The following is an 18,256-nucleotide window of genomic DNA, read 5'->3' on the forward strand; positions in this document are numbered from 1 at the left end:
TTGGAGTCTACAAAGTGAGCCTCTTGAAAGATGTATTTCCGACATTTGAGGGCAAGTCATTGAACTCCGTGAGAAAATCAGAGATCTTGACTTGTTAACATTTCAGGGGGTTAGCATCGAACCAAAGAATTACCATCTCAAAGAAATTGACCAACACGACACGGATCTTAGGCTAACTTTTGGCAGCAAGGCCGAGGGTTCAGTCATAAGCAGAAGCAACTAAAACGTCCTCGTCCATTGATGGCGATTGAGGAATCAAACTGCCGCGGAAAAATAAAATTAGAAAAATAGGTATGTAAAAATCAGAATTTTTGGCATGGAAAGATCAGGGGTGACATATAGAAGATAAAGCTGTCGGTTTTCGGTTTATGCCAGCATCAGTAGGAAAAAAAAAGAAAAGGTAAAGGATACGGCACTAGACTTCTTAAAGTCCAAACCAGCAGTCCTAATCTCCATCTCAAGACCATTTAACCAGGAAGCGCAATGGGGGGATGGGGACCAGCCATCCTGTGCTGGTCCCCATCCAATCAACTAAACGTCAGACTCAACGTCAGACGGTGATTGGAAAAGGATTCACGTAGATCGCCAGGTGCAGACAGTCTCTCTTATACCAAGTGAGGTAATTTAGAAATTAGAATTTGGGGGTAATACAATCAAAAGCTTTTCGGAGATCAAAAAACTACATGAGCAGGAAGCAAACCAGAATCAAGAGCCGAATGTAGAAAATTCAAAAAAAGTGGTACAGGGGTGCTCCTTTGAGCGGTTAGCTCGAAGACTAAATGATAAACAGGAAAAGAATCCTTTGCTTCTAAAAAGGCAGGTAGACGGGAAAGTAGAGTCTTTTGAAAGATTTTAAATACAGACAGCAGAGATATTGGCTGATAAATAGCGGAGGTCCACCTCGCATCGAGGTCCACCTTTGCATACACAATCACTTGAGCTCACTCATGTGAAATGGGAAAAATTCCATTTTTTTAAAAGACGAATTTACAACTTTTGTCAAAGGTGAAATAATATAAGAAGGTATGAATTTGGCAGGTTTTCAATCACGGCCAGAAGAAGTCGAATCCTTTCAGCCATTTAATTATCTTTATTTATATTTCTGAAGCAGGTTGTAGGGCCATTGACTTCAGGCAAGATGGGCCAATAAATGATCTGGAACCAGGTTTGGAAGGAGAATAGCTGAATGAGGAAGCAGTTAATTAATCTAACACCTTCTTTAGATCTTCTTCTGCTGGTTCTTTTCTTTGCTATAGGTTCTTTTACATCACTCTCTGACTCGATATCAACTGCAAGAGATCTTCTTTGATTATCAACTAATTCAGGACAATGCCTTCTATTGCGCTTGTCTTTCTGGCAACTAGGCCAAAACCATTGTTTTGTGGCAGAAAGTTGCACTCTGATGAGCCAGGATTAGACCCTGAAAACTCAATTGATTCTCTCACAATTTGCGCTCTCCAGCATTCTGGTCCTATTTGGGTCAAAATTGACGTCTTCCATCACAAAATGGATGAAATTAATGAAAAATATGAATCAATACGAATAGTCAGATTTAGCAGAACAATTTGTTTTGATGGACTTTGATTCTAAATTAAATAAAAAGAAAAGTTTTTTAAACTGAAAGTAAGGAGCGAAATTAAAACTTAAAACGAACAGAAATTATTCCGTACATGAAAGGGGCTGTCCCCTCCTCAACGCCTCGCTCTTTACGCTAAAGTTTTTCATTATTTAAAAAAAGTAGAGTTGTGAGAAAGAGCCAAACTTTAGCTTAAAGAGCGAGGCGTTGAGGAGGGGACAGCCCCTTTCATATACGGAATAATTTCTGTTCGTTTTAAGTTTTAATGTCGCTCCTTACTTTCAGTTTAAAAAACTTGTTTTTTTTATTTAATTTCTGATCATTTTTAAGTTAATGCAGCTTTGATTTTGGCTCAACGTTATTGAATAAGAAAAAAAAATTTGCATACAAATTTTACTTTTCTTTAGTTAAATGTTTGTCTCTAAATTTGGATCTGTCGTCATTTACACATTAAATTAGGGAACAAACGTCTATATTCGTATATTTTTCTTCTGGCAAAAAATACAAAGTTGCAGATTTTTGCAGATATGAGCTTGAAACCTATGTTATAGGGTTTTCTGGTGCGCTGAATCTGACGGTGTGATTTTCATTAAAATTCTTTCACTTTTAGGGGAAGTTTTCCCCCTCTTTAAAAAATCAGGAAAATTCTCTCAGGCTCGTAGCCTTTGATGAGTAATACTAAACTTAATAAAATTCATATATTTAGAATCAGCATTATAAGCCCATTCTTTTGATACATTTATTGACATCAAAGTTCCGTTTTTAAAAGTTTCGATTACTATTGAGCCGTATCGCTTGTTTTTTCAATTGTTTTTTTTATTACGCATATCTTATTACGTATATGATGGGGTTCTCCCCTTAGTCAATACCACGCTCTTTACGTTAAAAGTTAAAAAAAATTTTAATTCACAAACCCCTGAATCACAAAGACCGTTTAATTAGAATAGATAGCTCTTTTGAAAGCACTAAAAAAAAAACTTTAGCGTAAAGAGCGAGGTATTGACATGGGGGCGACCCCCCTCATATACGTAATAATTTCTGTTCATTTTAAGTTTTAATGTTGCCTTACTTTCAGTTAAAAAACTTGTTTTGTTTTATTTAATTTCTGATCGTTTTTTAAATAATGCTTGGAAATCCGGCGTCCCCTTCATAGAAATGCCCCTTACCCCAAAGAAACATCCTCCATGGAAAGCTTCTCCCGAGTAACCCCCTCCTCCAGCCCCCCCCCCACCAGAAAAAAATTCTCCCTGAAAATGTCTGTATACTTCCCAATAACCAATACAATATGTAAGCAATGGGCAAAGTTCATAACTTGCAGCCCTTTCCCTGGGAACTGTGGGGGATTAAGTCATCGTAAAATACATATTTATTAGATTTTCGACTATTTTGAACAAAATGGCAATCTCAAAATTTTAATTGGGTGACTTTGGGGAAAAAATTAGCGTGGGAGGGGGCCTAGTTGCCCTCCGTTTTTTTTGGTCACTTCATAAGGGCACTAGAACTTTTAATTTCCGTTCCAATGAGCCCTCCTACGATATTCTAGGACCACTGGGTCAATACAATTACCCCTGGGGAAAAGAAAAAAAAAAAAGAAAAAACAAACAAATAAACACGCACCCGTGATCTTTCTTCTGGCAAAAAATGCAAAATTCCACATTTTTGAAGATAGGTGCTTGAAACTTCTACAGTAGGGTTCTCTGATACGGTGAACATGATGGTGTAAATTTCATTAAGGTTCTGTAACTTTTAAGGGGTGTTTCCCCCTTTTTTCGAAAATCGGCCAAATTTTCTCAGTCGCGTAACTTTTAATGGGAAAGATTAAACTTGATGAAATTTATATTTTTGAAATCAGAATTAAAATCTGATTCTTTTGATGTATCTATTGGTGCCAAAATTCCGTTTTTTAAAGTTTCGGTTACCATTGAGCCGGGTCGCTCCTTACTTACAGTTCGTTACCACGAACTGTTTGATATTGAAATGATTGTCTGTTGTTTTTTTTTATACAATATCGCCATATATGTTATCCTAAAATATCGATAGTCCCAGTTCTAAATAACAGATCCCCTTCCTTCATAGGTTCTGAATCGCCATTTTATATACTTTTTCAGTCAGAAAATTCTCTTCTAATCTTACTTATTGTACTTAATTATTTTTATCCATTCCGGGTTTGTATAAAATCAAGGTAGACCGTTCATTAAGAGAAAACCAACTCTCTGGAAAGAAATTTTGCTTCGTCTGATAGATTTCTGCTCCGCTCATACTTTACTGTAATATCCTAGACTGCATGAGTTGTTGCTCAAACTTCCCAACCGACAATTTATTCCTTAGAAAACATTCCGGTCGTATAAGTCAGAGTTTAGAATAATAAAAGACCGATTGAACAGATAATCGATTGAAACCATTAGAGGCGCTTAAGCATAGCAAGATAACTTACTCGACAAGCCCATGGCTTAGCCTTTGCGTTCCGCGAGACATAAATAATGTTAGAGGTTAGCAGGATTGCTTCTTGAATGGGCCCGGATAAGTTTTGGGATTAGTTACACCTACTAACCCCAGAAAATGCAGGATAAGTGAAGATAAATGGTGTCATATGTAAACAAACAATTTACTAATTTCAAAAATGGAAAAAACATGTGAAGTTAAAGGCAGAGAACGTAAGGTGACATTAATTTTTGAAAAGTGCACACTATAAGGGATCTACAAATAGGCTATATTTGCCTTAGAATATACATGATTATTGTTGTTATTCGCCTAGTTGACCATAAGCTAATACGCGGCTGGGTAAGCATTGGTTTATAATCTTTTACTGATTACACCTTGGGAAGTTAACCTTGGCCGGATAAGTTAGATAAGGGCTGCTCAAACGGACTCAACACAGTATTATTTCAAGTGGCCCTCTTCATACGTACAAGTCGTGACTTATACGTATATACGTACAACTCATGTACTTGAAACCCAAGGAGGTACTGGATAGTTAAGTATAAACTTGAAGTACTTGCTACATTACTTCTCCGAGTCATCAAGACTTGCCACAAATCCAATTGTACCATTCTATGTCTCCTATTAGAGATTAACTATGGATTACCTGCATTCTTTGGTGATTTTTAAGCAGGTTTTCTCGCAGAGTTGCTTTACTTTTTTCATCTTCTGGTCACAGGGAGGTTGTAGCATGTAGCATAGCATGTCACGAACTTGTGAAGAACATCGGGAATTGACCAGTAAGCTGAAAATAGGGAAGCAGCTTAAGACTATGTTACAAGAATAGCTAATAACGAGTTGTTCATCACATCAGGATTTGAGCTACTGTGTGTTGAAAAAGAATGAACAAGGTTTAAGAATAATGGAAATAAAATTGGTTATAAAGTACCAATTAAATATAAAGTAAAATTGGTTATTCTACATACTTTTCAATAGATACTAAAACTACGGAAAACTATTTCTGGGGGGGGGGGGCGAGGGATGTTTGAGGAAAATTGCCGGAAAAATAAAAATTATTAATTGCGACAGTAACAATGCTTTTTTATATTTCCACGGAGAAGGAGGGGTAGGGTATTTTTGTGAAGTTTGTCGTTGTCCTTCGCGCTATTAATAAATGATGAAGTTATTTTCGTGTATTATTAATATTATGAGAATTGAGGGCATTTTAGGCTATCTCGTGTCTTTGTATTTATTGTGCTTTGTGAGTTAAAGATATATTGAATAAAAAAACAAGTTTTTTCAACTGAAAGTAAGGAGCAATATTAAAAATTAAACCAATAGAAATTGTTGCGTATATGAGGGGGGTTGTCCCCTCCTAAATGCCTCGCTCTTCACGCTAAATTTTTTTAAGGAGTTTCAAAAAAACTTCTTATTGTTCTAATTACCCAACCCTAGTGTTTCAGGACCCGTTCTTAAAGAATTTGGACAAAAACTCAAACTTTAGCGTAAAGAGCAAGGAATCTAGGAGGAGACAATCCCCTCATATACGTAATAACTTCTGTTCGTTTAAGTTTTAATGTTGCTCCTTACTTCCAACTAAATTTATTTTATTTAATTTCTGATCGGTTTTCTAAATAATGCCGAGAAATTTGGCTGCCCTCCACGGAAAGATCCTTTAGACAATTCAATCCCGGTGAAAATTTACCTCGGGCAATTACCATGAACATCTTTATAAAATTGAGTCGTAAAATTGACATACATGTAAAATTGAGTCGGCAAAGAGAAAGTAAGACAAAAGAAATCATTTGGTATAGGAATTCAGGCAAATTCCCCCAGCGTAAAATTCCCCCTGAAAAGTTCACCCCCCCCCTCCGAAAACTTCCATTCCCATGTAAAATTGTCCCCGCGGAAAATCACCCAGCAGGAAATTCACCCTCCCCCCAGCCAAGAAATGTATGCATACTTCCCAGTAATAAACAATATAGGTAAACAATGAGCAAATTTCATGGCTTAAGGATCTTTCCCCAGGGAATAGGGGGGAGGGTGGTCATTTTATCTCCAAAGGCATAGTTATTTTACCTTTCAACCATACTGAACAATATGGCTATTTCAAAATTTTGATTGAACGACTTAAGAAAAAAAAGGGGCGTGACAGGGGGGCCAGCTGCCCTTCAATATTTTTGGTCACTTAAAAAGAGCACTAGAACTTTTAATTTTCGCTAGAATGAGTCCCCTCCAAAAATTCTAGGACCACTGGCTCAATACGATTACCCCTAGGGAAAAAAAAAATTCGAAAATGAAACAAATAAACACACATCCGTGATCTTTCTTTTCGCAAAAGAAAATTGCATTTTTGGAGATGGGAACTTGAAGGCCCTACAATAGAGCTCTCTGACACACTGATTCTGATGGTGTGATTTTCATTAAAATCCCTTTACTTTTTTTTGGGGGGGGGGCTACCCTTTCTCGAGAATCAGGCAAAGTTCCTCAGGCTCACGGCTTTTGACGGGTAAAACTAAACTTGATGAATCTTATATATTTGGAAACAGTATAATAAGCCGATTATTTTGATACCAATATTCTGTTTTTTAGAGTTTCGGTTACTATTGAGCCACGTCATCCCGTAATTATAGTTCGTTACCACGAACTGTTTGATCCTTTCTTTTTCATGAAAAACGATAAACGTAGTAACCACAGACACACTCCTAAGAAAATATTTTTGTTGAACAATCAATACAATTGTTCCATTAGTTATTCAATGGTATATTTTTGCCTTGTAGCAGGAGAACAGTCTTATTCAATTCCAATGGCTGGGAAACATCTGGTCTGTCCCCTCTCCCTAGTGGACCCCATACTCATGTTCTTAAAAAATATTGATGTGGAAAAAAATATAATGACGTTTCTTTACTTGAGGCGTGATCTAACTTAATACTGGTTTAAAGTCAAGCAAATTAGAACTTAATTAACCAACTTTATAATTATAATACTTTCCAAGCATTAGAGAATAATCACCGAAAGTTATATGTGGGAGCTTGAATATTAACACCTCTAAAAGTATTATTTTCTTTCCTATCATTACTGTATATACATCTCCAAAATGATGCTCCAATGTGAATCTGTGTCCTAGAGAAAGAAACGGATCTGGTGTCTTAAAACGTGCCTTTTAATCCCCAATTGATCCAAACTATATGAAGACTACATGAAGTATGTTCCAAAGGCAGCACTCAAGCGCTGCCGAAGTCATGAGCCAAATGTCTTCAAAGTATTATTTTTTTTCCAGCAATTTTTTATGGAAAGGGTGATCGTTGAAACTTGAGGTTTAATCGATTGAAAATTGAAAGTTCTAGTGTCTTTTTTAAGAGCCAAAAGCGGCTGGAAGACAACCTGCAACCCTCCCCTCCCCTTTTTTGCTACCCCCCCACCCCGTAGCCACCAAAACGCCCATTCAAAATTTTTAGATGGCGATTTTCTTTTAATAGTCAAAAGGTCCAATTAATCTTCCCTCCGATGGTAACATGACTCTCACAGCCCGTGGGGAAAGGATGGTAAATAACACAAATTGGCAATTGTTTACACGTAGATTTTCTAAAGGCAAAAGGAAGGTCTTGTTTGATGATAAGAGTTCAATTGCCTTCAAAATTTCGGGGATCGTTACCTGGCTCAAGAGAATTAAATTTCGTTGTGGAAGGACGGGGGTATGGGGCTCAGAAACGGGCGAAAGAACGTGTTGTCACTGTTCAGTTTGAACTTTTAACCGTAGATCCTTGGGCCATCATGAACCATCATGATGGCCATTAGTGTAAAAAAAATATTTAGGGACACAGTCCTTCCCCCCATAAAGAAGGCCTAAAAAGAAGTTGAAAAACTTTTTCTTCGAACGGATCGAAACTTATGGTGCCCCAATGCAGGAGTAAAAATAGAAGAAAAAACATTGGTTCTCACCTAAAAGGGTCCCAGAAAAGGGCTAAATCCTTTTTTAACGATCACTTTGTATGGAAGATGGGTCGTAGAAACTTGGGAGGGGGCTAATTCAATTGTAGATTAAATGACATTATCTGTCGTCAGGTTATCAAAATAGCGAACCAACAAAATCTTGGGAGCTGCTTGTAAGATCAAGTAGAAAGTCCCAGGAAGATTATTTTTTTTTGGGGGGGGGGAGGGGGGCACGTGAACCTCGGATTTCAGCTTAGGAGAAGGGGCAGAGAATGACTTATCGTATTATGTCTCAAGTCTGCCTAAGATTTCCGGCACTTTAAGCCCCTTTGAAACTAGAATGTATACATTGTTAAGTAGTGATGTAAATCGTATACACGATATTTGCCGATATAAAAAAAATATATGGGGTATCCGCAATATCTCAAAAATGGCTCTGTGGATCGAGTTGAAACTTTCAGAAGGTATTGAGGGTCAAGAGGACCTCAATTTTTGAAGATGGAGAGGGGACGTAGGTAAATTTAAAGACACTATGCGTACCTATGGTATCAAAAATTGTATATCATTAATATCTCGGGAATTGCTTGGGAGATGCAGTTAAAACTTTCAGGTAGTCTGGTGGGGGGCGAGGGGTTTTCAAACTTTGCTCTTTTGGAAGGAGGAATCAATAATTTAAGAACCAATCTTTAGAAGCCAGAGCACGAAAAATAATATGAAAAGCAACATGGCCAGATCGACCTCAGAAAGTAACAACTTGTTCAGTTTTTAAATGTGTTCCACGTTTTAAACGACTCTTAAACTCACTAATGGAATAGTAAATATACATAAGCTTTTCTTTATGTCTAATAGTATAATTTTCAGCTGACTAATATCATCGTTATGCGATGCTTTGCATACGAGATTAAAGGGATTAAGCCGGCTAAAAGTTTAGCAAACTTTAAACGTTTAAAAAGATCGTAATTTTTTTTTTATTGTAAGCAGCTGTTAGACGTAATTTTTTAAGACTTGCTTGCAGTTTTATTGAACATTTAAGACAAAGACCACAGTTGTTGAAAAGATTCGAATGGAGGTCGTGTAACTGATTTTCCTTTTTTTGTTATTTATGTGTGGGTAAATCACCACGCTCTAAATGTATGATTGTTTTTAATTACACAGTAAATATAATTTTGTAGGCTAGGAATGTTGAGTTCAATTGCTAATTACACATCATTTCTTCCAACTCTGGATAAATAAAATAAATTGTATATATAGAAAAATAGATGAACAGATTAAAATCCCTGTGATTAAAACAGATTAATACGCAAAGCATATAAAAAGAAGTGCAAAAAAAAACATCATAAAAGCTGAATAAAAAAGAAGTACGGAGTAACCAAGAGACCAACTAAGTTTAACGACGTTCCTTTGAACTACGATGAATATAGCTGCACAATGAAAATATAAATATTTAAGTTGTCAATCTAATAGTTTCTAATCCTCCTTGCCTTTTATTGAAACGTAACATCAAACAGTTCGTGGTAACGGACCTGTAAGTAAGGAGCGACCCGGCTCAATGGTAACCGAAACTCTAAAAAACGGAATTTACATACCAATAGATGCATCAAAATAATCAGATTTTAATTCTGATGTCAAATACATAAGTTTTATTAAGTTTAATCTTACTCATCAAAAGTTAAGAGCCTGAGAATATTTGGCTGATTTTCAAAAAAAGGGGGAAAGACCCCCTAAAAATTATAGAATTTTAATGAAAATCACACCATCATATTCAGCGTATCAGAGAACCCTACTGTAGAGGTTTCAAGCTACTATCTACAAAAAAGTGGAATTTTCCATTTTTTGCCAGAAGAAAGATCATGGATGCGTTTATATTTTTTTTTTTTTTTTTTTTTTTTTTTTCCAGGGGTGATCGTATCGACCCAATGGTCCTAGAATATCGTCGGAGGTTTCATCGGAACGGAAATTAAAAGTTCTAGTGCCCTTTTTAAGAGACCAAAAAAATGGAGGGAAACTAGGCCCCCTTCCACGCTTATTTTTCCCCACAGTCACCCAATAAAAATTTTGAGATAGCCATTTTGTTCACCATGGTCGAAAATATTATAAATATGACTTTTAGGAGTGTTAATAACTCGTTACAAGTGATAGATTCTTTGGCGAATGTTTCAGCTAAAAGAGTCGATTCATTTGATTTTACTGTTTTGTATACAAATTTGTCACTAAATTTAGTATTCGAAAAATTAAAAATTGTGATAAATAAATATTTTCTTTTGTCTAATATCGGATTTTTGAAAATTGATACTTTTAATAAAAAAGCCCGATGGACGAATTTCTTTAGAAGTACTATTAATTCAAGATGTTATAGCTTGGATATGGTATGCGATTTATTGGAATTGGTTCTATTTAATACATTTATAAGATTTAATGGGAATTATATAAACAAACTGTAGGTATTCCTATGGGTGGGAATGCTAGTCCATTCATAGCAGACCTGTTTTTAAGTCAATTAGAATATGAATATATGATAAATAAAAACAGCCCAAGCAATTTAAAATATAACCTTTCAAATAATAAAAGATATCTGGACGATCTCTTGGTAATAAAATGTGCAGAGTTTATTGAGATTTCAAAAAATATTTATCCACAAGAGTTAATTCTTGAGCCTAGCTATGGGATGGGACACTCCGACCATTTCTTAGATTTAAATATTAATATTTCAAATAATAATAAATTAGTGATTAAATTATATAATAAAACGGATGATTTTAGTTTTGAGGTAATTAAGTTTCCATTTCTTGAAAGTAATATACATTCAGATATTACTTATTCGCTCATTATTCCCAATTAATTAGGTATGCAAAAATTTGAAGTAATTACACAGATTTTAAACATAGATGTAAAAAGCTGAGCGAAAAACTGATCTTAAGAGGTTTTTCTGCCAAAGAAATTAGTTGGCAATTCAAAAAATTTAGTTTCATGTATCATGAACTTTTAAGTAAATATACAAAAAATTATAAAGAAATACTGAATGATATTTTACTATAATTTCTCTTGCGCTTTTCTTTTTTTAGAAGTTTGACTTTGTAGGGGTTTTCAAACAAGTTTGTGGATCTTTAAATTGGTAATTGGTTCCAGATACCAATAAAAGATACATCTGTACATGTCTTTATTTGTTCCAGAATTGTCTCTTTCAGTGACCTCTGGGATTTTATTATGGAAACATTGAAGCACTTTTTGTAGGTAATTTTGACTAGCTTGACTAGTATGCATGTATTTCACAAGTTTTACCCGACATAGGGTTACCATATAGATCTTATGGTAGAGGCTCCACCGTGCCGGGTAAAGAATGTAAAGCCTTGAAACCCATTAAGGGAGGTGGTATTTCTTCTGATGAGCCCTAAATGGAAGGTTCTACTTGGTAATATTTTACTAGATTTAAGCTGTTTTTGCTGGTAAATTTACAACGACTTATATTTATTGATGACAACTTTGCATGGATTTGGACTTTTCTATTTGGTTGACGGTTCGGGTATACTGTTTGGTCCTAGGTAGTTGGATAGATGGGTAAGGTAAAAGCCTCGTTCAAGTGCACATTTGTCCCAATTGCTGGATTAAGACGACAGTTTTTTTTTTTTTTTTTTTTTTTTTTTTTTTTTTTTTTGCCAAGTAATTACCTCTTAAACATAATAATTATAGTATTGGTTATTGGGACCCGGCTCAATGGTAACCGAAACTCTAGAAAACGGTATTTTGATACAAATAGATACATCAAAAGAATCGGGTTTTAATGCTGATTTCAAATAATATAAGTTTCATCAAGTTTAATCCTACCCATCAAAAGTTACGCGCCTGAGAAAATTTGGCTGATTTTTAAAAAAGGGGGAAAGACCCCCTAAAAATTATAGAACCTTAATGAAAATCACACCATCATATTCCGCGTATCAGAGAACCCTACTGTAGAGGTTTCAAGCTCCTATCTACAAAAATGTGGAATTTTGCATTTTTTGCCATCATGGGTACGTGTTTATTTTTATTTTTTTCCCCAGGGGTAATTGTATCGACCCAGTGGTCCTAGAATATCGTGGGAGGGCTCATTGGAATGGAAATTAAAAGTTCTAGTGCCCTTTTTAAGTGACCAAAAAAAATGGAGGGCAACTAGGCCCCCTCCCACGCTCATTGTTTTCCCAAAGTCACCTGATCAAAACTTTGAGATACCCATTTTGTTCAGCATGTTCGAAAATATTATAAGTATGTCTTTTAGGATGACTTAATCCCCCGAAGTTTCTGGGAGGAGGGCTGAAAGTTATGAACTTTACCCAATGTTAACATATAGCATTGGTTATTGGGAAGTATACAGTACAGACGTTTTCACGGGAGATTTTTCCTGGTAGAGAGGGGGGTCGGACAGGGACGTACGCATAATGGGTTTGACGGATTTGGCCCCCCCCCCCCGAAACAAATTGGCCCCCCGAAACAAATTCCTGCGTACGTGCCTGGGGTCGGGGGTTATGTATGAGGATCTCCCTCCATGAAGGAAGTTTTCATGGGGGAAGGGACATTGCTATGAAGGGGACGCCGGACTTCCCAGCATTATTTAAAAAAAGATCAGAAATTAAATATAAAAAAACAAGTTTTTCAACTGCAACAGCAGCAACATCAAAACTTTAAACAAACAGAAAATATTACATATATGATTGGGTTCACCCCCTAGTCAATACCTCACTCTTTAAGCCAGAGATATTTTAGTACTTTCATAAGAGCCATTTATTCTAATTAACGGCCTTTGTGATTAAGCGGTCATTTTTACAGAATTGGAACAAAATTCGAACTTTCGCTTAAAGAGCAAGGTATTGACTAGGGGGCGAACCCCCTAATATACGTATTAAAAATATATGAATATAGAATTTCGTTACGTAAGTTAATTCGTAAGTTACGTATATTTATTACTAATAAAAATGTTCGTAAATAAAATTAAACAAGTTTCGAGAAAGCCATTTAACCAAATAAAAGTAAATTAATATGAAAATTTTGTTTTAATTATTCAGGTACTGTGAGCCAAGATCAAAACCTGCATTTATTCAAAAACGTTCAAAAATTAAATAAAAAAACAAGTTTCTTTTTAACTGAAAGTAAGGAGCAGCATTAAAACTGAAAACGAACAGAATTTATTCCGTATATGAAAGGGGTTGTCCCCTCCTCAACGCCTTGCTCTCTACGCTAAAGTTTGACTCTTTCTCACAACTCTATTTTTTTAAACAACTTTAGCGTAAAGAGCGAGGAGTTGAGGAGGGGACATACCCTTTTATATACGGAATAATTTCTGTTCGTTTTAAGTTTTAATGTCGCTCCTTACTTTCAGTTAAAAAAACTTGTTTTTTTTTATTTCTATAGTAGGTTTGACAATGGTTTCTTCAGATAAAAATAGCTTAGCTTCACCAATACCACAGAATGAAAAAGTACCGCTGAGTTTTTGTTTTAACCCTCGACCAACAAAATAAATAAAAAAAAAGCACGAAGATGTAGTCTAAAACTTTTTTCTAAGTTTACACTATCAAAAGAATTCAACATTGTTGAAAAGGTTGTTTTTTTCCTATTGTTCTTAAACGTATTGAGACTATTTCTCTTGTCTCAAGGACACTTGCAAAATAAGGCCCAAAAACTGAATTATCCTTGGTTTTTAGCATAAATTCTGATACTATAGTAGTAATTTGGGTACTTATGTATTATACACCACTCAAGTTTACGCTGTTTAAAACTCGAGAACAAACCCGTTTCTTCGTTAGTTTCTTTCAGCTTAGCGTGAGACAAGACAAAGACAGGTGACAGAATAGATGGAAAATATATAATTTGGGCTATACATTCGTACATTATTATTTGTTGGTAAAGTATTTGGACAGTTTGAAGCTAGAAAACAATTCTAACTTCATAATATTCAGAATAATTGTATCTAATATATTTTGCACACAGACCCACTATACTTCACCCCATCCCCCCTAATGTGCAAATATATAACCCAAATTGTTTCTAGAGTAATATATTTTCATCAAATTTCGTGATGTTTCATTAGGATTGAGCATCAAAGAAACAGGTTTTAATTAAATAAAGCACTTGAGTGGCGTATAGTACACAAGTACCGTAATTTGACTTTAGACGATCGCAAGTCCAGCTCTCAAGCATATTGATCAGATTTCAAAAAGGGCGAGGAGTATGCCGGCACATTTTCATGCTCTATGGTCCCCGCTTGCTCAGTTTTAGTTGAAAAGAACTTGAAATAGAATCTTTTACTAGCTTCTTAAAGACTCATATCACCTTGTTGATGCATATACCTAAAATTTACCGCTTAAACATTTGACTTACCTGACTTCGGGCTTTTACAGTAACATTAACACCTAGCTTGCCTGGCGTCACAAACAACAGCTAAGTAAAAAAAGCGGGTTCACGGGTCGACATCTTAATTTAAACTTGTACAATTTACATTGTTCCTAATTAAGAGTTCAATTAGGGGTTAGGAAACAATGTTTCTCTCATACAGAAAAAAAAATACAGAAAAAGTCATTTCAAAAAGGATTGTCAACACAACGTGCAAAGAGGATCACGCGGCTAGCACTTATTGTAACCATAACTCGAAACGTGAAAATGCATAGTTCTTGATTATTCTTACAATGAATTAGTCACGATTGTATTTTGTTTTATTACATTTTTAATACATACACGGAAATTTCCCTGCAACTGAGCCCTTAAACCAAGCAAGAGAAACAATAAACGAAGGATACATGTCACTACTTCCCATGCAAAAAAAGTGATTTTCATTGTTAGTCAAGGAGGGGGACTTCAAATTTGCTAAAGGAGGCTTGTGCTGTGATGGTTGCAATGGCGCAGTTTTATTTTGATCCGACACCTTTTTTGTAAGTTTTTAGGGTATTATTCGAATTTCCCATATGCTTGTTTTGCCAACGGGCTTCTACCTTTAAGACCAATCGAAATAATAGCCACCAGTCATGAATCAGGCCCAAATTGCGATTCTTGCCTACTTGACAGTTTTTTTCAAAATACATTTTTTAATTTTCAGTAGCTATGGGCTAAGGTTCGTTCTTTACTAAGTTACCCCTAAGGCGGCAACCATGATGGTGGAGATAAAATCGTGGAGAAAATGACATTTATATCTTTTCAGACGCTTTTCTTAGACAAACAGTAACTTTATTTAAATGCTTGGGAGGTCATGTAAAAAAGAACGGAACCCAGCATGAACAATACGATCTTTTAGACAACAAAAATTTTAGGTGGGAAATTTTTTGAAGTATAGTCTTACAGCTGAACTATTGTAAGGGTTACCGGTATAATTAAATCCCAAAATTAAACCAATGGTATAAAGAATTTAATCGGCCAGTCAAAAAGTAGTAGTATAATCATGACAAGGATGGCTGCCATTGAATAGCATCGCCGTGAGGCATATTCCATCATCATTAGCTGGTTTGGTAAGGGACCTGGGTATGTTATTCGTGTGAGGGATGGCATACATATAACAAGATAAACTCATTGAATGGAACTGGAGTGGCAGCCAGAGGAAACCCGGAGAAGAGGAAGGCCAAAAAATAGTTTTCATCATACCTATTAGCGGGACCGGAAGCGCATCAACAGTCCAACCTCAATAGGAGGACGTCTGGGCGGCAGCAAAAAAGAAGCATAACTGACAGCTTTTGCTGGATTTCCTAGGTACTTCTTTTAGGAGAAGAGTAACTAAGGTCTAAGGTAAGGATTGGCAGACTAATACTGAAGAGCTAGACTTATAATCTCTAAACGAGCGACAATTGGGCTGTATTTCATAATATATGGCTTTGGAGAATTAGACAAAGTCTGACAGCCCCATTAACTGACTGATGATATTCTTTTAGTCTTATAACTATGCTTTCACTAACTATGGATAATACCTTCTAATTAAAATGTAAATTTTATGTTCTAGTGCTCTTCTGAAATAAAAAAAGCGACCGTGCCAATTTTTGCCATTGTGTGTCGTAAATTATAATTTTTTGCCCGCATAGGGCCAAATGACAGCCAATGGCTTAAAACTATTAAGTTGTCCTTTTTCTGGCAGGAGGGAATGTGAAACTCTTTAAAAGAGCATTTTAGGGCCCAACTTGGTTTAACCTCTACCATCCCCTTACTTGGAAGATTATATTTTGGACGGAACATGTAATATGGATGCTATGGGGAGAATGGCTCGCACATTATTGTGGAAATATTGCTAATGCGAAGGAAAATATTGCATTTAGTCCGATACTATCAGCTAACTTAGGAGGATCCTCAGGATAAGTCAGATTACGCTGAAAATTGTAGACTTTTGTAGGCTAATATTTGGGTAGTAGACAAAAGCCCCCTTACTATATTGGAAAATCTGTGGTCGTTTTAGGTCTTAATGTTACTTGTTACTTTCGTTTGAAAGATCTATTTTCTTTATTTAATTAACTGAAATAACAAGCTATAGGCCTAGGTGCCAAATTACACGAGAGCCCCTGAAAACTTGGATACCAGTAACCGAAACTACTACTACAACTATTAACTCACTGCAGCTCCAAGCCCCCTGAGGCGGACACAGCTACGCATGCTCCTGCTCCGTCCCAATCTATTCAAAACATCCCTCTTTACACCTTCTCCAGCAGTTCCAATTCCCATTAAATCCTTCCTTACGACCTCCTCCCACCCCATTCGGGGACGACCAGCTTTTCCTTTGGCCCTTGACGGTTGGCCAACAAGGATGATCCTTGGCAATTTGTCCTCCATCATTCGCAGAACGTGTCCTAGCCATCTCAACCTTACTCTTATTATAGCACTAGAAGGCGGGTTAGAACCAGATTTTTCGTACAGTTCGCTGTTTGAAATAGCCTAACCGAATTGCCTCGATTAAATTTTCCACTGGAAAATTTAAACCAGTTAATTAAATTTACAAGCATTTACTAGAAAATCTTTTCGCTTGAAATGCCAAGTTCAACGTTGACTTTCAGTTTCGACCAGTGTTAATGTTTGACAGACCGAAAAAGAAGACAATAGTAACATCTGAAAAAATTTTGATTTTGAAACCACAAATAATTTGGTTATATTTTATTGCTTGATGCGGAAATTACGAAGAGAAGATCACTCATGCAATAATTCTCTCATAGTTATCTTTGGTCTGTAAAATTAGCGACACTACAATATATATATTATTCTCGTATATTAGTTGTGAAATTATATTTCAGATCTTGCACTAGTAGTATTAGGAATTGCAAGATAGTAAATGTCTCATAAATCTTGAGAATTCTCGCTGGCTTTTCCAAAGTTAAAGAGGCACACATGTTTAACTTATTAGTTATAAACAATAACCTTCTTCCCTTTTTTTTCTCATCAAACCAAAGATCGTTTAAACTAATGAGATTAGCAATTCAGACAATTCCCCACCAATGAAAACCTTCTTTGCCAACACTGTTTCTTGGCACGATTAAGTAGCTTAGAAAAGAGGAAAGTTCAACTTTTTGTAAATTTTGCAGTAAAGTCATTTCCTAGTCAGAAACGACCGAGGAATTTCGTTTTTATCAATAAATTCAAGAATCAAAACGCAATATGATTGCTTTTTTAAGGAAAAAGGTATCAGGAACAACTTTTGGGGATACCCCTTTTGTTGACTGCTGTTTCTATGGTTACGCTGTTTCAATGTTTTTTTACGGATTTTTTTTGCAAATCAGATCGTAGTTATTGATAAATTTTTTTAATTTAACCGATAATATTGTTTGCCATGAACTATTTGCCTACAACTTATAAACTGACCCATCAATCAAGAAGATCATGCTCCCTCTCCCCTTCTAAGGTACATAGTTCATAAAAGCCAATAACTAAAAATGATAATCCTCCCTCACCTTGAGGAAGAAAAAGTGAAATAGGTCTTTGATCGCACACTTTAACTCTATCTATACCTTAATTGTAAATATTGATTTCTAGGTTTCTGAGTATTTTATATACATAAGATGGTATAAAAGATAAATACACTGAATGAAATAAAAGAAAGAAGACGATATATTAAGATTTACTTACGTGGCTGATTCCAAAACCTTTTCGATCTCTCTTGGACTTCTGTGTCTTAAAACATTTGGATAACTAGTGAAGTTGTATCCTAGACCTTTACAAAAAGGAGCGGAGATGGGGACACATGCTTTTTTAAAGTGATTTCCATTTTTGCTTGAAAATCCTGCATTGTGGAATCGGCTATGATACAAAGAATGAGGTCTTTTCGTTAATGTGCTTGGGAAATCTTCCATAATACTTTTGAAATTTCGTTCTGAAAAAAAAAAATCTAAGCAGGGATGGCAA

The 18,256-nt window shown here is 35.7% G+C and overlaps 1 protein-coding gene across 1 annotated transcript in view; it reads right to left on the reverse strand.

Moving 5' to 3' along the window:
* The window catches only part of LOC148947798 (atrial natriuretic peptide-converting enzyme-like), a 195,628-nt gene that overhangs the window by 65,953 nt on the left and 111,419 nt on the right, over positions 1 to 18,256 (reverse strand). Inside the window, exons 7-8 of the mRNA XM_089096239.1 lie at positions 17,981 to 18,224; positions 4,662 to 4,799 (exon numbers count right to left, since the gene is read on the reverse strand). Coding sequence (XP_088952365.1) covers positions 4,662 to 4,799; positions 17,981 to 18,224 — 382 coding nt within the window. The remainder of the gene's footprint in view (positions 1 to 4,661; positions 4,800 to 17,980; positions 18,225 to 18,256) is intronic.

The sequence above is a fragment of the Artemia sp. Qi Xiang Cuo genome, chromosome 10 (genome assembly GCF_049724085.1).
Source record: "Artemia sp. Qi Xiang Cuo chromosome 10, ASM4972408v1, whole genome shotgun sequence".
In the NCBI taxonomy this organism is placed as follows: domain Eukaryota; kingdom Metazoa; phylum Arthropoda; class Branchiopoda; order Anostraca; family Artemiidae; genus Artemia; species Artemia sp. Qi Xiang Cuo.